At 43.7% G+C, this 21,053-nt stretch overlaps 1 protein-coding gene across 1 annotated transcript; it reads right to left on the bottom strand.

The window, feature by feature from the left end:
* Nucleotides 1-70: 70 nt before the first annotated feature.
* On the bottom strand, nt 71-18,611 carry LOC119731263 (sacsin-like). Its single transcript, XM_038204396.1, has 5 exons — nt 18,432-18,611; nt 14,397-14,497; nt 13,736-13,821; nt 13,280-13,538; nt 71-13,160 (listed from the first exon to the last, which is right to left on the bottom strand). Exons 2-5 carry the CDS (start codon nt 14,413-14,415, stop codon nt 412-414), a joined length of 13,113 nt encoding a protein of 4,370 aa, XP_038060324.1. The 5' UTR covers nt 14,416-14,497; nt 18,432-18,611; the 3' UTR covers nt 71-411.
* Between the last annotated feature and the right edge of the window lie 2,442 nt (nt 18,612-21,053).

Below are 21,053 nucleotides of genomic sequence, written 5' to 3'. Positions count from 1 at the left end.
CTTTGAACAAATCACCTGCTACTTGGCTACAAACAGGCACAAGACAGACTCAGGCGTAGGAATCTTCGAAAAGCTTTCGACAGTGTCCAAATTTTATTTCAAAGCAGTATAATCTCCCTACCTAGTTGCTCAGTGCGTACATATATAAATGGTAAAATATTAAATTAGCGTTTTCAAAGTCAGCTTCAAAAGCTGCAGTTCCTCCTGGCTCGGGTATCTCTGACTAAGCATGTATGCATCGAAGGTACGCGTACATATTCTATGTCAGATGAAAGATAGACGGGACATTTAGCATACTAAAAATGAAGTGAACAAATTTCCCACAAATGAACAGTTAGGCTCTTCCAGCCACTTGTTCATTTATTGTCATAAGGGAATGAAGCTTCTTGTTTCAGCTTCGTATCATGTTGTTTAAAACAACCTGATACCGATGATTTCTTGGACAAGGTTCAGCAGTTCTCCACACTTCTTCAAAACTTCTGCTGTGCGGAAATCACTGTACTCCTGTCCACTTGTCTTTGAGTTCCTCTGCGGGTAGCGAGGTTTTCTGAAGTCACAACTCAGACGAACTAGTTCATGTGTTACTTCAGACACTCGGTTAGAGGTTACGTCCCTGTGTTGGTCAACAGCACTTGCTAGAGATATTAGATCGTTACTCTCTATATCCGGACGTCCATCCAGACTGTACTGAGCTGCTTTAAGAGCAGTTTCTGCGGCCTGATGTACTTGGAAGGCTATCCATTGAGTCGGAACTGGGTCATGTTGACTCGTCTGCTCTGCAACCTTTAGGTGTTCCTTGGCCTGACGGAACCACAGCCGTGCTTTTCGTGGATCTGGGGTCTCTCTGGTAAAGGACGGTGGTACAAAGTTATCATATGATCTGTTTGAACTAGCGCTGGACCGACTTTGGTAATACCTCTCTTGATATCTTCTGGCTTCCTCCCTGTCCCTATTAACCTCTGACTCCCAGTTGGAATATTGATTAGAACACCGCTGGTTGGACTCATAGCCCCTTTCATGCCTTTCAATTTCCTGTTTGAGGAATTGGAATGCCTTATTGGCACGGTCCTGCTGGCCTGGATTCTTATCGGGATGCCACTTGCGAAAGAGACGATGCAAAACCTTTTTGCGTTCTTCTGGCGGTAGTCCAAATACCTCGTCAACCTCCTTCTTAATCTGCTCTTCGTCTTTCTGCATGTCTTCTGGAAGAGCTCGGTCAAAATGCGCCGCAGGTGGGACATCAGATGTAGGTTCCCCAGTGAAAGGAACGACTGTCATGTCTGGCTGTTTCTTTGGTCGCAGAAATTTATATAGGGTAGTCACTTTAACAGTGATGGGATCCTTTCTTCCAACGTCAATTTTGTATTGTCTCGATAAATTGACTGTCTCATCCCTCTTGTCAATCTGCTCAAGGATTTTTGCATAGATTTTCTCAGTAGCACCATCAGCAAGGTCGTCATTGTCATCATACTGCAACTGGTCGCCTTCGTCAATGTTTCTTTCATAACCTACTATCTCACCTTCGCGGAAAAGGTTGTACGGATCGTGATCAAGCAGGTGATGGATATCGCTTGGTATAAGAGTTCCTGGTCTGTACTCGTCCGGTTGGAGAGCTCTTGCTGTGATATCGTACTCGGGGATCTCAGACTGGGAAAGAATCAAATTCATCTTGTCCAGACTCTTACAGTCCAAGACACTTATAAAGATACTCAAATGATACACATCCAACAGATGTTCTAGGAGTGCGTTGCAACTGTTTGCGATTTGTCTGGAAGTAGGACCCCTTTGCTGAGATGGCGAAGAGTGCCGTAGGCATATTTCATTTGTGGATTTGTTGAAGTACGCTTCCCGGGAGTATTTCCGTTCAGCAATCTTATGCCCATTCTTGTCGTATAAGCCAAATTTCAATTCCACTTTGCAGACGAATTTGTCAAATTGCTGGAGTTGTACTATGTGCTGTTTGATGTCAGCACTTAGTTGTTTGTTTTCGGACTGGTGTTGCTTAAGTCTTAGCAAGACTCGAGTCATCTCCTCTGATTTCACCTTTCGCTTAACACCTTCCAGATACTCACAATGCTGTCCAGCAGGACAGTCTTTATTGGTTTCTAACGGCTTCTCATTCATCTCATCACCAAGATTCTTAGGTCGGAGAGACTCTTGAAGAAGTTCAATGAGCCTCATTTCATCCTGAACCTCAAATCCGCACTGCTTTAAGGGAAGGACGAATTCTCTGTCTGTGGATGCAAGGTTGTATTGATCCATTTGGTTTGGGTCGGCATAATAAAGATCTGTCGACCTCCTCATGAAGTATTCTGTATTTGGCAAATACAGCTCGGGTACAGAAAACCTTGATTGACCGTTCCCACTGTCCAACAGGCCAATTATTGCTCCTACAGCACACACGGCTGTATTCTTTTCGTTGGGACCCAGACGTTCATCACCACATTCCACTTTCATTGACGCCAAAACTCCTGCCAGTTGGTCCAAGGAACATGACTCCTGGGCTCCAAGCAGTTTGAAGACAGGATCGAAATCGGACAATTCTCGTGGCGCTTTGTACAAGTACGGTCGCAAAGAGGGCTCTAGATGTTTGTCCATTTCAAATACTAACTGATCTGCTCTGACCAATACACTGCCTTCCTCCACAAGACATACTGGAGTGCACTTCAACCGACGTTTAATGTCATCACTGTGCTTACGCATGCTTCCATTCAAGAAGCCCAAAATCTTACCCATGACGCCTTTGAACGTCTTTCTCTGTTCTGAAGGCAGTGTGTCTTTCTTGTGAATCGCATTGTGTGTCTCCATCAGCCCACAGATGTTTTGGGTGTGCGAAACAACTTTGTCAACAATCACGTTTTCAATTCCAAGGCATTCATGAACAGTAACGTCCTTAGTTAGTTTGTCGTCTCTCGGTATGGCCCCATTCGGTAGTATCACACAAACTGACCAGACGAGCTCCAAATGTTCCCCCGACACTGATCCTTTGTATGCAACGAATGGGGGTACTTTCTTGTTATCACTGCTCGTCAAAGAACATGCAGGGTGGATGTCAAGCAGCTCTTTCTTGATTGTCACCGACTGAACGAACTTAATCGTACAGATTTTCTTCAGGAAGTCTGGATTGCGGAGCTCTTTGTTGAAATTCAGTTGATCTGTCAGAAGACGAGAAATGCGACACAATGCATCTCTTTCGTTCTTGTCTTTGACCTCACCCGACCTTTTTTCTACCTCCTGTGAAAACTGTAGGAAGTCGGCTTGAGTAACTGTTGAATGGAGACCAATCCTTTCCAGGAAACATTTCAGGGTTCCCATGGATTCAGGCAGTAGCTTTATTGGATCAATCAACGCTTTGAAAACAGAGTTATCACCGTCGTAAAAAAAGCATGCTTGTCGAGGTATACCCGTTCTGTCTGGAATGAACGCAATGTGGGAAAGACGCTCAATAATTTCTTTCCTCTCCTGTTCTGAAGCTTTGCCTAGAACGCTGTCTCTGATGAATTTGACGTGCTGTAATCGACCCTCTTGACTGAGCAATAGGAAGCTTGGAAGTATGTACTTGAGATACATGTCAGCTTGTGTGATGGGCGTTATTCCTAGCTGTTCGTAGATCAGATTCAAGCTACGATTGGGCTCCAGAATAACACAGTGCATGTTGTCCATCCATGTCTTGGACTCAACCATCAACATCGCGTAGCCTTCTGCAGTGTGGTAGTCATCGTAGCGGTGAAGATCAGTGGTGTTTTGTTCCTTTAGAAGTTTGAAAACTGAGAGCTTTTTGATAGTCTTCTTGCTGTCCTCCGACAGATTCTCGTCCTCTTGGAAATAATGAAGTAGAGTGTCGCACTCTTGGAGCGTCAGACGACCAAAGCCTCCGCCTGTTTTTAGCACGAATGCGATCACATCTGTCACATCTTGTCTTGAGGCTGGCAGGGCTAGGTGTTTCGCAAGTAGTTCGTCTAGTCGTGGTGGTGCATGGTGTACTTGCACTTGAGTACCAGTGAGGAAGGTTGTCCTGAGCTCACACATAAGGGTCCGCGAAATAAGAGGGAGACCAAGTTTGCGCAGCACATTGGCTATTTCCATCCCTAACCCTACTTGGTTTTGCAGGAGTAACACAGTTTTGGACAAAGAAGGTGGCACCAGTTTTCCCGACGTAGTGGGGAATATTGGCCAGTGGTTGATGCAATCGAGGGAGGAATCCTGTAATGTCTCGCTGCAGATGAATGCCCAAAGGTGTCCAAGCCACGACTCGGAGGGATGGCCTTCTGTGTCTGGCGTCCACTCTACGTGCTGATTGCAACCTTGCCAGCTCTCTGGCAGATGCTTCCCAAGGTGTTGGGCAAGCTCAGTGATGGTAAACTGCTTAAGCACTCCACTGCTATAAGCTGCCTCGGAATTCTCTTTCCTCTTGAACCAAGCAATGCAAGATGAAACAAGCCTGCTGTGAAGGAATATATCCTTCAGAAAAGGTAGTACCATGGTGTGGTCCGTCACATATGAACCATCACTTGTTGAAAACTCACGCAGTATGCAATCATTCGTCAGACGGATGGGTAAGCCGTTCAACTCAGCTGGATTTTCGACACCTTCAAGGCAGTACTCAAACACAGTATGAAGAGTCTTGATGTTCTTGAAATCGGTTGTCTCCAAAGGAGCAGGGAGGGCCTGTGCCACTGGGTGAGAAGAAAGATGTTGAACTACTGACTTTGGATTTACAAACTTTGCCTCGACACCACAAGCTTGAAACGCCAAACATATATTCCGGGAGCTGGCCAGCAGGTTAAAGTTGACCCTCAGCAAAAAGGAGCGTATTAAATCCCGTACTTCATCATCTCTCACTAAGCTCACACCTGCTTCAGGCAATGCCGGATCGAAGTTATCCGTGAAAGCAAGACTGTCAACACTATTTGGATGATGCCAGGTAGTTGTGACAGCATCTTTGGTTTGACGCACAACAGGTAAAACCTTCAGGTTTTTCCTACCGATGTACTGGAGCGTCGCCTTTGCCAGGAGTTTCCACTCTCCATGATAGTTCTCCAAACGCTTTGGGAAAAGGTCATCATACTGCGAAAGGTGCTGTTTCAAAGACTCGGTATCAGCTACCCCAAGTAGTATTCCTCCGGCGTGCTCAATTAATGTAGCATAGGCCGGGGCAAGCACATGTTGCACAAGTATTCGGTTCCATCTATGGATGAGACCACTCTCGTCAGAAGAATCAACCATCGTATAATCGTCGCCTTTTGCGAGATTCTTTCTTGCCGAATCCAACTCAAACGTCCCATTCACATGCACTGGTAATCCGGTGTGCACCGGCAGCGGGAGAAAGCAGTAGGCCTTGTGCAGCTGACTTGCTGCCATCACCGGTCTGCTGTCCCTGAGGAGAGCGGCTACTCCACCACGGGGAAGGGGCCTTTTTAGGCTTAAAGCTGGCATACATTCAGCAGGAGAACCTTCAAACCCCAGCCTCTGAGAAATGAGCCATGTTTGTTCTGCGCCATGTGAGTCACTTGTCACGAGATTGTAGACAAGGGACATCGGCTCAACTGTCTCAGAGGGGTTATCAGTGAAAAGCTTGAGGTGCTTCGTGAACCTTGCACGTCGTTCTTCATCTTGTTCCGATAACTTTGCACTGATATGGTACTCTGTTGTCAGTTTGTTGGTGTGCTCATCAATACACGAAACACTGATCGATTTGATGTTGTTCAAGAAAAGAAGTGCTTCCTGGGACACCTTCTTGAAGTCACCAAGCAATTCCTGCACTCTGCTTGAATGGTAAGTCTCTCTGGAGAGCCCTGATGGCTGTGTTCTGAGTGGTAATCGGAAAATTGTTCCCCCCTTTCCACTAAAGGCTGGTATATCCTCAAGATATCCTCTCAACATGTCAGGGAATTTCTCCCTGAACCGATCGTTTGCCATTAGATGCATCCCTGGTGAAGACTTTTTCGTCTCTGGAGATAACATCAACAGCGGATCAAACACACAAAGGGTGTCACTGTTGCTCAGGAAACTCGGGCAATCAGTCAGGTGGTAGACTGCATTGAAACCGATTCCAAACTTCCCAGTTGTTGTTATGTCGTCTCTCTTTCCACCAACGCCTACCTTTTGAATGCCTTTGATGTCTGCTTCAGTGAATGGCTTGTCATTATACACACAGAGCGATGGAAGTTCTCCTACGGCAGCCCAGGAATCACATACGACCTTCTTTGCTTCGTGATAACGTGGGTCATAAACGAAGTGTATCTCTGTTGATCCTGCATCATCGGCATTTTGAAGAAGCTCTTTGAATACATCAGAGACGTTTGGATACGCCCCCAGTATGTTTTTCAGACGATCCGTTAATTCTTCACTCTGGCCGAAATCTATTGCAAAACCATGCAACGGTGAGCAGCTACCGATGTACTTCTGCCTTTGTGTGATGATATTCAAAACCTGAGCATCGCGGGATGTTATATCTGGATGTGTGTACTTCTCTTCGTCACGACTTCCCTCCCATTCAATATCGTTATATGTCAGTTCTTCGGGTGACCGCAAGATCCCACAGTTATCTGGGACATAGATTAAGCCTGTTTGCAAGCTGCTTTGCTGGCTACCTTCAGCATGTTCTCCATGCTTTCCTGTCAACAATGACACAACTTCTGACAACATCGACGTCGCGGTTTTCAGTTCTGATTGATTTAGAGGTTTCTCACCATGGGTGTTCTTTAGAAGCTGGAGAGCGAGAAGAAAATCCTCCAGCTGAAAACGATCTCTTACACCGCAAATCCGCAACAGGTTGCTGAATGAAATTAGCTCATGGGAAACTTTGTACAGATATGGTCCATGTTTGCCTTCGTAGTTAAAAGCTAGTTGCGTACACTCTCTGAATTTGCCATCACAGAAGACAAATCCCATTGAACGAAGTTCGTTAACAGCAGCACGGTGCTCTTCTTTGATAGTAACATCACCGTTTGGAGACACTGCACAGATTGTGCTCTGGAGGAATGAATATATGCTGCGCACCATAGCAGATGTTTGCACAGCCGACTTAGGTGCTCGATCAATTAGAATAACAAGCTGTGCAGTGACATCACCAACTGCAAATTGTTTTCCTGTGAAACCCAGAAAGGTTTTGACCTTGTCACTCATTGCGTCAGACCCCAATCTCTTCTCGTCCAAGAGTGGTCGAACTGAACCAAGAAGGTTCTTGTGTTCTCGTGTATGAAGCATGTCTGCTGGCATAAACTCGTCGTCAGTCTGAAACCAATCGATAGGATAGCCTGGGGGCTTCTTCAGGACTGGAAGAAAAGCTGCCTGCCGGATTTGTTTCCTTTGATCGGGTGTCGGTTCGTCATACCTTCTGAGTTTTTCATCGATCAGCTTCAGAAGAGTTACGCATCTCTGGTCAACATTCTCCCCCTCTGACAATGATTGGGCTCTCTCACAGATATCATCCCAAGATAAGTCATGTGAAGCCATTCCTAGCTGGAATAAAGACAAAAGACGTTCTTGTTTACGGTACTGCTCCCCATGTGGAAACCGACAGTCAGTCTCGCTATACAGTGATCCAACTGGTGATTCGGGATTCACCAAATCCTGAGGTCTTGCCAAGTCTTCGCCTTCTGGGGAGGTCGGTATGCACTCTGTAGCCCTCAGTGATTCATCATAATCTGCAAGTTTTCTTTCTCCAAGACGAAGGTCCAACATGTGAAGAACAATACTGTTCCTGTGTGTCGACTCGATGTCATGAGGGTTATTCTCCAACATCGGAAAGAATACCTCAGACAAGAATCGCTGGATGTTGAAGGTGTTGCGGTCGAAAACCCCTTGAGCGCCTGCTTGATTGATGCTGTGAACTACATCTTTTCCCAGTTCCACACATCGTTTCGGGTCCTGATGCTTGTCTAGCACGGCTTTTATGCTTCGTCTCAGTTGTTCTGGATCTGTCCGACTCCAATCAGTGAAGAAGCATTGATGCACTGATACCCACTTACTTTGGACAAAGAATACTTCTGGGGCATCGCCACTAGTTCCTATCTCCCTGTAGTAGGCTTTAACGAAAGGATGAAAGTCACTTTCGGACTCACTCCATCTTGGCCACAAACACTGGAAGTTGCGAGTATCGACAACACCTTGTCCTTGCAACATTTGAAGATCTTTCAGTAGATTCAAAAAAGCACGCAACAAGACTGATTCCATGAAGCAGATATTCCAACGGGTCTCAAATTCTCCCGTGTCAGATGAGGGTTTGCTCCACAGCTGGCGGCGGTTAGGTTGAAGCAGGAAGTTGCCATTGACATGAACGCGTAACCCGGTGGAGACATCAAGAGGGAGATAGCTAAAGGCCTTACCCTGTGTGGATTCAGGGGTCAACCCTCTTTCACCAGATTTTAATTGTGCTGCAACCCCACCACATGGCATAACTCCAGCTTTGATGCCCTCTTTGGTGAGAGCGAGATCTAGAGGCCTTCCTGTTGCCATGCAGGAGCTCACGATGAAGTGACATGTTTTTTGCTTTGGTTTCTTTTTGGCAGCTACGCCCAATATGCACGTTTCTTGATTCATCTTCACAATCATGGTTGTTTCTGGAACTGGAAGGCCTTGGTCTGGGACTTTCAAACGTTTTGCTGTTGCCTTCAGGATACCACGTTGAGTTTTCAAGTTATTTGTTGGTGCTGTAATTGACCGTGGCAGCTGTCTGACCTGTGAAACAGTGACAGACATCACTGTTGTCATGTTCTTGATGTTTTGAGACTCAAGCTGTTCCACGGTAACTTTATTCACGTTCTGGGTAAAGAGGAGCAGAGTAGACACCGACTTCTGCAAAGCCTTTAACAATGGGTCTGTACTCTTTTTGGAATCAAAGACAGAATCTGAAATTTGATTGGGCTGTTGGCCATCGGCTTCCGCTTTTGTCCGCAGTGGTAACCTAAAGAGTGTGTGCTCGAAGTGTGCAGCCTCTGGCAGCTTACAACCAAAGATGCCATTGTATGGTTGGAACTGGTTCGGATAACTCTCAAGCGTCCGTCTGTGGTTGTCATATGTCAGATCAAGTTTGATGCCTGGTTGTGCCGGCTTAACACGGGACCCAAGATGGGTTGTTCTTGGATCACAAATGAGTACATAGGGTCCGCTGACAACACTTGGAACATCTGTCAAGTGATAAACTGACGTAAATCCCAATCCGAACCTCCCAACTTTGTCCAGCTGATCTTTTTTGCTCTGGGCCGCTATATTGCAGATATTTGTAATATCATCTTTTGAGAAAATGCCATCGTTATAAGCCCAGAGAGCAGGTCCGTGACATAACTTCATTCCTTCACCCAGAAGGTCGTGAGCTGTTTGCTTGTTGTCGCGCCAGTCTAGAAGGAATTTGACTTCAGTAGCTCCAGCATCATCAGCATTTTGAATCAACTCGTTAAAGATTCCAGGCCCTTCCTTGTACATGTCAAGATTTCGCTTGATTGCATTTACTGTCGTCTCGTGTGGACCGGCAACCTCGTATCCATATTCTACTGCTTCAACAGGAGCAATCACATGACTCAGTGGTTGCAATCCTAATCTCTGAGCCACCAAGTTCGGTATTAACTCATGAATTATTGGCCTGTCGAAGTCTTGGGAACCTTCTTCGAATATCTGCCTTGCAAGTCTCTCCTCATCAACATACAGGCACTGAGATGAGCTTGCCATGTGTAGCTTTCTTTCTCCTCTCCGAATTCTACATGGAACGAGGATTCCCGACATCTTGTTGTCAAATCGTTCTTGGTTTACCATGTGCCGTAAGATGTTGCAGACAAGATTTAAGTCAGTCTCGTAATCCTCTTTATTGGTAACCGAGTTGGCTCCATGCTTTTGACTGACAATTTGCAGCACTTCGCAAAGAGCGCTGTCTTGGAAGGTCTCCTGGACACCCATGTTGTTTAGGAAACGTTTGTACTGGACACAATCCTGAGGAACAAGGCGTAGATAAGGGGTCAACGTAATGCCAAGTGTCCCATTGCTCATGGCCATTTTGTCAGGAGTAGTGAACCCAAAACCATGCCACACCCATGGTTGTGAGGCTTTCATGTGCTGATGAAAAAGGTGGCTCAACTGTACGTTCTCTGCTCGAATGAGGAAGGAATATATCTCAGAAACGGTATGAGAAACGAGATACACATTACCATGAACATTCTGGTAGCTGTTTGCTACATTCTTCAGATGAAGCACAACTCGTTCCACGTGTTGGTAGTTGCTGGGATCAAGATTCTTTTTCCATCCAAAGGCATCCAGTAGTTCATCTCTGACGTCACGTAAACTGACAAGAGGAAGCACAGAGCCTTGAAGCAGAGCAGAATCAATGAGTCCTACTTGTGTGGGTGAGTAGAGTGTATGGGAGTTTGCAATCCAACCAGCCTTGTTAGGGTAGTTAGCAGGCCGTGAAGCTACACACGGAACCCAAGACAAGTCTTCAAGAAACTTATATAGTGCTTTACATATCCTGTTCCTCTTGACTTGCTGACGTAGGATACCTGGATAGCGGTTGATGTGTTGTAATAGGACTGATCCCCTTTCAACATTAGCCCGACCTGTTGTTCGCGAAACCTCATTTGCACACCTCAAAATATCATCAGCTGCCACGTCTTCCTCTGTTTTGAGTCCGACCCGTTTCAAGTTGATTAACAGTCGGCCTTTGGAATAAGGTCCCACCGGAAACTTGCTGCTGCCTCTAAACATCACCTGCAGGGTTTTAGTGGGCTCAAACAGCCCCTTTGGACTTGCTCTGCCTTCAGAAATCGGAATAAACTTGAGGTCTGCCACCAATTCGTCAAATCTTGGTTGCTCCAAGACCCAGTTCATGATCTTCAGTGAATCACCGTCACTATAGAACCTTTCCTGTACTGCAGGGAGGACGTTTATTCGTAGAAACTCATCGACTGGTTGCTTGTGAACCCCGAGTCGTGTCAGCAGGTTGTCTGACTCGTCAGATCTTATAATAAGACATCGGCGTCTCAAAGCTTTCACTGGTAACCCAAAATAGTCACCGGGGACTGCAAGTGGACATGTCTTCACTGAGACATATTTCCCATCACTTCCTAGAAAGAAAGGAAGAGACTTCAAGATGTCACTTTGCCGGGTCGTAAAATGCTGGGCTTTTGCAAAGAATGCTCGCAGTTCGTCTTTTGTGCTTGCAGCTAATCTCTTGACGTGTTCAACAATGTTATTGTGGGTGCATGCTTCTAGGATAGTGATTACTCCTTCAGGCGTTGCAGCACTAACAAATCTGTTGATGCGTGGATGATCACTTACATAAGATGGGAGATCACGTATAACAACTGCTCCGACAGACTCCAGAAAGAAGCAGATGTTATCGGATAAGCGTGCTGGAGAACGCCAATTAGAGCCTCCCGCCTGTGCCTGGCAAATGAGCCTATTATGTTGTAGTCTGGCAATGCGATCGTGTGCTACCGGAATGAGGGGAACACCTTTGAATGCGTCAAGATCTGTTTTCACCAACCATCTCCAAAACTCCGCCAACCACTCCTTTGTTGGTTGTTGGCCCTGTCCTGGGGTCCATGGTACGGTATCATCTGTTCCGCCTCTCCATGTGCTTGGAAGCATCTCTTTCAATAGAGGTGCCACATCATTAACGCCAAGGTGTTTAAGCTGTGTGTATTGCTCTATTCTGGGATCTGTCTGCAGTGAAGCTGGGAGTTCACTTGCAGCGAATCTTGATGCCCCATTTGGGATCAGAGAACTTGGATTCTCTGTGGTTGCAATGTACACTTTTGGCGCATTCTTACGAAACGTAACGAAATCACCACTCTGCAAGGGAAGTAGACACAGGTTATTCAGATCACAAACTGTGTCACTAGTCACATACTTAAGAAGCTTTAACTTCTCGTCACGTGACAGGAACCGCAGTGGATCCCCTCTGATGTACTGTCTCACGAGTGCAGGTGTAACCGTGTTGTAACTCACACCTGCCCATCGAAGAGACTCGAGAATGTGGTTTGGAGGCTGTGCAACTGGACAACCTTTGATTCTCAGCACTTTTGCAACCAAAGCACTTCCCTTTGGGTCAACATACAGGTCCTTTAGCTTCATCCAGGAGCCGCCATCATGTTCTGTGTACAAGATGGGCTCGTTTGCTAACAGCTGCAAGAAGTTTCGGACTCCTGCCGACCAATTTGCCTTAACGTGCCCGGTTGAAGGCCATGCTCTATACACATCTAACGGCTGCGTTGGATCAGAGGGATCTTTACTCTTCTTTATAGCAGCTTGGATGACCTTTGCATAGACTTCAGGAAAGACTTCCTGTGTGAGGAGCTTGTTCCAGAGTGCCTTGTTGTCATGCTGGGACTCTTGATCTGGCCACTTGATACTGCGACGGTTGTCTCCAAGACCAAAGTAGCCGTGAACGTGGACTGGTAATCCAGTCCTCTCACTCTCTGGCAATGGTAGGAAGCAAAACACACGGCCACTTTGCTGTTCGTCACCTAAACCTCCCGCGAAGCTAATTCGGAAGGACATCCCCATCCATGGCAGCAACTTCAATTCATCATCTTGGCTCAGTTCCTGGAGACGTCTGGATGTACTCTGGTTCTTTAAGATGTTCAAGGTGATGTATCTGCTGGTCGTTTGAGCTGTCTGTTGTGCAGTTTGCTTCTCGATACGCACACTGCTCATGGTTTGAATGTCTTGCTTCAAGAGAATCCGGCTCAGGAATGTCGTTCTGTCCATATGAAGCTGCTGACGATCTTCTTGGTGGATCTGTACTCTACAGATAAGCCTAGGATTCTCAGACCTTTGGTCTCTCTCGTAAACGCTTATGGATTCTACATGCTTGAGAAACAACATGGATATCTCTGCATCTCTCTGGAATGACGCAAAGAGGTCAAGCATACGCTTACGATTAGTGAAAACCGACTTACTGATCAGTGATTCGCTGGTTCGCAACGGAAAGCGAAAAATAGTACCCTCTAATTTACCATTGTCAAAGTTGTTGTGATTACAGTGAAACAAGTCAATCAGATAAGGTGAAAACTGGTCTGGAAATTCAGCCAGGAGATCGGATGTCATCTTCCACTTCTTACCACGTCTGCCTCTGTATCTTGTGTTGGTGTGTGGGTCATGGATGAAGTGCTTCTCTAGTGGGTCCAAGAAACCGATTTTCTTTCCACTGATGATGCAGGGCATGTCTGTGAGAAAAAAGGTCAACCCTTAGAAAACCACTTCTGCAATAAGAGGTACACTGTTAATATAAAGAGTATATGTTGATGACAAGGAAGTTGTCATAGTGTATATACATGTTACTCACCTGTAAGATGGTAGACGGATATGAAGCCTAGGCCAAACCTCCCAACCTTGGAAAGATCTTCCAGCTTCCCACTCTGCTCAGGGTGCTGGATGTTGTACCAGTCTTGCTTCTGAAAGGTTGCATCATTGTAGGCATACAGGGCTGGTCCTTGGAAGTCCTTCAATGTCTCAGACCACAATTGATGGCTTGGATGCTGCGACTTGTCGTAAAGGAAAACGACATTCTTTGCTTCTGCATCATCTGCATTCTGCACAAGCTCCTGAAATTGACATATATCTATATTCAACAGGACAGCTTTAACTATGCTCTCTCTTTCATAATGGCCAGTTTCATGTATAAAGGGGGAAAACGAATAAATTATGTTGAAAATCGTTTCTGTTATGTACAAATTTGAAAACACGTTTCAACATTTCTAACAATAATCTTTTTGCAGCATGTACAGACGAATATTCCTACCTTCAAGATCTGTCCACCTTCCGGGTATTTGTCCAGAACCCTCTTAAGGTAGATGTGTAGCGGTGGTAACTTTTGCCCAAAATCATCTGCAAAATTAGAAGTAAGACTTAAGGATTATTGCCATAACCAAGAAGGAATATGTAAATTTTTGTGATGGTTTATCAAGGGAATTGTTTTGTGTATTTTAGGTCCGATATTATCCAATACCAAGTATACAAAGTTGTAGATACATCTTAATCAGGTGGTTGAAGTGCGCCACCAAGACTTTGTCATGGAGAGTTAATTTTTTCCAGTGCATTGGGGTGATGGTCGAAAAATATCGCAGCGCGGCACATTCAAAATTATTCGTTGTCTTCGGTCAGGACTTTCGTAAGCGTATGATTTGACTATTTGTTAGCCCTTTTCCTTCTTTTTATCAACATATTGCTTTCTTTGTAAGGTGTCAGAACGCAATGCGCAAATCATTCAAAACGGGTCCTGTTTGGTCGACCGTAAATTTGAAAAACGGACTCTCCATGGCAAACTCTTGGTGAAGAACTGCATTGTCGCTGGAATTGAGGCTCATCTCAGGTTGCAGTTATGTAAGAACATATCATTAATGATATGGAGTCTTTAATACAAAAAATGCCCTTGAATGAAACCTTTCACCGATTGGACTTACCATCACTGGAGTCTGACATTGTGCTTCAATTCTGCGCTAGATGAGCTCGTAGCAAATGTACATACTGAGTCGGATTTATTTCCTCTCTCCGTAGGCAAAGTCTGTAAAATGACGTTTGTTACAAAAATATTCATTACACAGACCATAAATAGACATTAATTCATGCGAACCAGGCTTTTGGATAACACTATTTGTGGTCGCCATCATCTCGCATGGGTAGCAACCATTACTTATTCTGTGATTAACGAACCAATACACAGTTTGTCCACTTGATCAAACTACCATTTCAGTGAAATCCGATCAACAGAGAACAAAATATGCAAGATAAAATTCCAAATTGCAAATTCGCATTATCAAATATACAATAAAACTACTAAAAAATCATTCAATTACAAAACAACCTTATTTACATTGTGAATAAATATCTGAAGGTGGATTTAATACGCCAATTTTGGTTACACCTCTTACGTTCCTACACCCCTATGTTTCGACACCCCTATGTTCCGATTGCACATTTTCCTATCACCCTGACCCTAGCCCTGACCCTTACCGGAAGTAACACACTCTTATGTGCGGGTTATCGGAACAGACAACACCGAGCTGTCACCGCCGGCCAACTTTCATATTTTCCTTAGAATATACTTCTTATGATTTTGGATGAGCGGTATAATTATATTGATTTTCTTTGCATGCTTTTCTGCACGCGGTGATCACTTGAAACAGTAACCAACCTTTTTGGGATACACTGGCAATTTGTTTTCTTTTTACTGCGTGTTATCTTGAAACAAAATACTGGATAAGGATGGTGAGTAAAAAACAAGGAAACCCAAATGTCAGGACTTATTATTTAATGAAGTTCTATATGTAGAACTTTCAAAATCTAGGATATGAAAGTCCAGTTAATAAGCTTTCTTTAAGCAGAAGAATCATTCGAATCACTCATTTACTTTTCAAGTTACGAAATTTTATACAAAAACACAGTTTAAATTTCAATCACAAAAAATGGTGAGTGTTCCCTTAGCAAAACGAAAACAGTACACGTACATCCCTGTATGAGAACTGTTGCCGTTTTGCTGAAAGAAAATTTACCTTTATTGCGATCCGTTGACAGAAATTTAAAACGGTGTTTTTGTTTAGAATTCCGTAACTTGAAAAGTAAATGAGTGATTTGAATGATTCTTGTGCTAAAAGAAGGCTGATTAGTTGGGCTTTCATATCCTAGATTTTAAAGTGCTACATGCAGAAGTTCATTAAGAAAATGGTCCTGTCATTTGGGTTTCTTTTGTTTTAATAACCTGTAAAAACAAACAATATATTACGAATTTCATGCTCAGGGTCTGTCCCTATAAACACGTACAACGCCTTTTTTTTTTATTAATTAATGCCTGGGAATATAGGCCTAGGTCAGCCGAGTAAACCGAAACAAATAGTTCGAGCGTATTTCTCGTGCGGCATACTCTTGAGGGCACGAGGCAACCTCGTCCCCAGTGCTTACTTTATTCCAACCTCGTTTCCAATAGTAAGCTCTGGATAGGACAATTTCTTCCTGTATCCTGTTCGATACCGCAATTTGTTAGTAATGGATTTATATCGTGTAGTTGGTGTTGTTATTTCCAACGTGCATTACGTGTTTTCACGATTATTGTAATTATAACGTCCGCCGCCTGCTAAATAATACTCCTTTTCTTTCCAGTTTGCTCATATAAATATGAAATGTGATAGTGCATATTGGCGTGCCAGATTGTAACATTTCAATTTCAAAAAAGTGCTTTCATAAGTCACGGCGCGACGAATTGATGCTGTTTTTACCCCAGACACCGCATACAAAAACAAACGCTAATGTAACGCACATGCAGGCACCAGACTACTCTTCGTTTGCATACGTGTTCAAAAAGTTTGAACATGCAAATGATCCAATACCAGGGTAAGAGAGCAGTTAGTGGGTGCGTACTGCTCGACACCCTGGGGACGAGGTTGGGTACGAGGGTAAAGGCGAGTGTACTCTTGCACCGAGAGTAATAATGCGCACGCAACATTTTCTTGCACCCGGGAATATCAAGAGTAACACGCTCGAACGCACACAGTAATGTACATTCAATCATGATATTGCGTGCTCTGGGTTTTCCCCTCAGTGTGCAATACCGCTCGGAGAACAATATGAATCACGCCACTAAGTTCGTTCACCCTACACATCCAAAGCGCATCAGGATTTCCAGATAAAAAGCTCGACACATAATGTACACAGTGTATGGGGACTTGCAATTGTAATGAATGTGAAATCTGGGTATTCTTGCATGCATAACCGAGAAAGTGAAAACATGTATACTGGACAGGTTGAACAATACAAAAAAAGTAAACTGTATTGGGCTACATACAACTTGAATGTACGTATAATGCTGTAAAAATATCGAACAGAATTGTATTTAAGTCGTATTGAACTTTTCCATACAATTTGAGAAAAAAAAAATAAGTTGTGATCCTTTCAGACTTCTTCGAATATTATGTAATTCGAAAGAAACTGAAGCATAATAGAGTCAGGATCAAGATGTATTTTAAGTAATCCGAAACGGCCTATAGTCCCCTTTTATGGGATTATGCATGCAGGAACAACATTAAAGCCATGTGTTACAGTTGTTGCTTTGATACACCTGTCTAAAAGTGGGCTCATGGCAAAAGCAACATCGGAATGGGTCGGCCGAGCAAACCTAAACGACATCCTGTTATGTCATGTGGTTGATGGTAGAAGAATAGAGAAGTTCACCTTCGAATAAAATGAATTTCAAACTTGTTATGAAATTCAAACGGCACAGACATGCACATTCACCAATTGGTATATTAACAAATCACCTTCTTAAATATACCGTACGTATTGACTGTCTACAAAAAAAACTAGTGTGAACGGTGAAGTATTTTGACGTAATGCACATATCAATTGTTACGTTTCCCCACCCCTCCCCTCCGGGCTTTCCCACCCAAAAGGTGGGGACTGTCACTTTTGAAGTGACAAAATCCCCACCCCTCGGGCAAAAATGGAAGTGACAATCCCCGGCATACATACGTGGGGCACACTAGTAATTTAATTTCCATGAAGTACGCCAATGGCAACAATGTAATTCGAGTGACCAAACTCCCCACCCTGGGGCATGAAAAACGTGACCAAATCCCGACATTGGACCTGGGGTGGCAGCGCATGGGGGTGGGGGTGGGGTGGGGGAAACATTAGGTGCATAAGTGTAGCTTGAGTTTGAAATGAAGAAACAGCCATTTGACACAGGAAACATGGAAATAAATGATGAGGGGCGCAGCCTTTCATTCTGTTTTCCAGACATTGTCATAATTATTCTCAAGATCATGGTGTATAAATAATGAAACTAGTAACAATTGCATAATGACTAGTTCTACCCTGTCACTTTGTAAGGGGCCATTCAGAATTTTCAGTGTTTTAAAATTTCGACTATTTTTCCAAATTGAGGGTGGGTGGGTCAAGCTAATTAATTGAAAATCGAAATTCAATTTTCATGGGAAAAAAAGCCAAAAAAAGAAAAGAAAAAAGATCTTTTGACTTGCCTGAACTACGCGCAAGCGTTCTGATATTGCGATGCGTGTTTCTTTTCCAACTTCGTCCCCTGTATGTACTGTACATGTACGTCATGTACGTGTATATATATCCACTGTGGCATGAGGAGGTGGTTTTTCAGTAGACTTGGACGCCGAGCACTCAGCAGCAATGGACATTTTTCTGAAAGGACACGCAACACGCACAGGCCCACCAGTAGGATGTAATGTGTACATGTATGCAAGTGCATGTACATGTACATGTTTTGTTTTTAATACTGCGTCACAAATCAGTTTTTTATTAATCGAAATTAGGGGTGGGTGGGTGGGTCAAAATAATTTGGAAAAAAAGTCGAAATTTTAAAACATTGAACATTCTGAATGGCCCCTAAGGCAAAAGGATGTGACTAGTAATTGCTCGTACCTGGCCAATAAGGTGCAAGTAATGATAGTGAAAATAAGGCATAATATACGACTCACCAATCATCTCAAGATCAATGTCGATCATGCATTGTGAGTGCGTCGAAGACATCAGAAGAAGCTACACATGTAGTGATCGAGGACCACTTATAATCTCCCGGACGATTTGTGGAGTTTTCCGATCCGATGAATTTGAAATCGCAACAGCATGCTCACGGTTCCCCGCAGAAATGATGGCAGGCTAGTATGGCAAGCCTGGCCATGGTGAGCGTAAGGTCAGAGCCAAATTCTGCTGAATGCGCATCAAAAATCTGTCAGATTTATCAAAAATCTGCCAAATTCCCCAGAATTACTCGAAATACACTAATCACTTAAAATCACATGCAGATTGGTAGTATTGCCTTAATTAAGATTCAAATTACATAATAAACAACCTAGTCACATAAAGATGTTGTGAAATTATTGGAAAATTTTGGGCAAAACGCGGATCCGGCGCGGACGAACTTCGTTTCCCAGTGAACCTCAGCACCTAGACCAGCCACCTGTCCCCTTATGCAAGGGTTTGTTTGAAAGGATTGAAGCTTTTTAAAACAAAATGTACCTTTTTTTGTTAAAATTTGCTGTTTTTCTGTCAAATAACCATTTTTGCAGAATTCTGTCAGAAATCTGCCAAAAAAATCCATTCTGTCAAATTTTCTGTCAGACTCGTTTTTTTAACAAAAATTCTGTCAAATTTAGCCAAAAATCGGCTAAAACGGTCACCCTGAGCCTGGCGTGCACGTGCGCCCACGCCACCAAATTAGTCACTCTATATTGCTCATTTGGGGAATCCCGCAGCACGCAATATACGGTTAAAGGGACACTAGGTCCTGAAATCCCCGAAAATTTCATGTTTTGGATTGTTAACTTAGCCTATTTTAAAAATATGGTTGAAAGGAAACCAACCTACATGTCTTTACCGTTCCCGAGAAAAGACGAAAAAAAAAACCGGCTTGTTTGCATCGGACACGACGGAGTACGAATACGTTTTTCGTGTCCGAGTCGTTCTTAGTGTACGATATACACGTTGCGTGTCTCGGGAACAGCGGTGACCAATCACCAATGCAAAAAATATGGTGTCTTCAACGTCCGCAAAAGTCGAACACTTTACGAATTAAATCACAACTAGCATCAAAACAGCTCGAATTTATGGGGTCGCAAAAGTGGACCCCGAAATTCATTTTCGCACGCATAATACAGGAATAACACACAAAAAACGCCCAGTTTTTAAAGGATAATTGTGTGGATGTTTATATCCTACTTTTAAATGTTCTTTTCGATTAACATCATCTCGTTCAAAGCGCGTTTTGTAGCCCAAGTGGGCTGTTCCAGGACCTAGTGTCAAGTTCTTGTGTAGCCTGAATATCCGACTTTATATAACCGACATACAGATCCTTGTCATTTGATTGGTGGAACTCACATCACGTGGCATTCGTTATTGCTCCCATTCATGCCGCGGCTCAAAAAGTACTATCCGCCCATGGGGAATGGGAAATACTATTCAACAGTTAGGATCATAACGCGGTATTTGTGTGCAAATGCATGCTGGTGTGCGCGTTCAGCGTTGCGCGTAGCGCGTATTGTTTCAAAGAGCCAGCGCTACAGCGTTAGGTTCAAACATTTTCGTGAAGGGGTATTTTGGAAGAGAGAAATACATTTTCCTCCAGTTTTGTATTGAAAAAAGTTCAAATATATCAAATGACAAGGATCTATATGTCAGTTATATAAAACAAATATTGAGTGGCTTTAAATTGTGAAATGGGAGGAATATTATCGCTCGGTAAAATCTGGACTTTACCTCGCGATAATATTCCTCCCATTCCACGCTGAGCCACTCAATATTTGTATACCATGTAATGGGAACTCATTGGCAGTATTGCGCATGCGTAGGTACGAGAATATGCTATTTTAGAATTACATACGGGAGAGTGACCTGTCACGTGCGAGGGATTAACCAATAATAGGGAAAAGGGGTCCGATTTTCATATGACACTGGTGCCTATTTACCCCTTCCCTAGTGCTTACTTATTTTCAACCTCGTTTCCAACAGTAAGCCCTGGACAGGAAACTTTCTTCCTATAGTCTGATTATTCGATACCGCAATTGACCTATCGCCGTTTGCAAGTTAGCCACGCCCCTTAGACAACACTATAGAGTTTATGTACACTACGTTTTATTGTCTCAGATTTTGCGCCTTCCGCGTCCATTTGTACATCATGTAATTGGACAATATTTCACAAACTGCGTTGACACGATTCTTACGCGAGTCTACCGTGACCGCGATAGGTCAGTTGGCTTGTAGATGATTTATATCGTGTACTAGGCGTTGTTATTTCCAACGTGCAGTACGTGTTTTCACAATCAGTGTAATTATAACGTCCACGTCTTCTCAAAACTTTTCTTTCAAATTTGATCATATTAATATGAAATTTAATACTGCATATTGGCGGGATAAAATTTTAACTTCGAAAACAATCGTGTTTTCTTAACTCACGGCGTGCGATTTGATTTTACCCCAGACACCGCATTCAAAAACAAACGCTAATGTAACGTGCAGACAGGAACCAGACTATTCCTCATTTGCATTCGTCTTCAAAAATCTTGCACATTGCAAATGATCCAATACCAGGGTGAGAGAGCAGT

Source organism: Patiria miniata, unplaced genomic scaffold (genome assembly GCF_015706575.1).
Source record: "Patiria miniata isolate m_02_andy unplaced genomic scaffold, ASM1570657v1 HiC_scaffold_23, whole genome shotgun sequence".
In the NCBI taxonomy this organism is placed as follows: Eukaryota; Metazoa; Echinodermata; class Asteroidea; order Valvatida; family Asterinidae; genus Patiria; species Patiria miniata.
Note: the sequence above shows the minus strand (reverse complement) of the source record. Positions and strands in the feature narration are given on the sequence as shown.

Coding starts and splice junctions, on each gene's coding strand:
- LOC119731263 (XM_038204396.1), bottom strand. Junction 13,539..13,735: donor AAGGTGGACAGATCTTGAAG/GTAGGAATATTC, acceptor TGTCAATTTCAG/GAGCTTGTGCAGAATGCAGA. Junction 13,161..13,279: donor ATCCGTCTACCATCTTACAG/GTGAGTAACATG, acceptor TTTTTCTCACAG/ACATGCCCTGCATCATCAGT.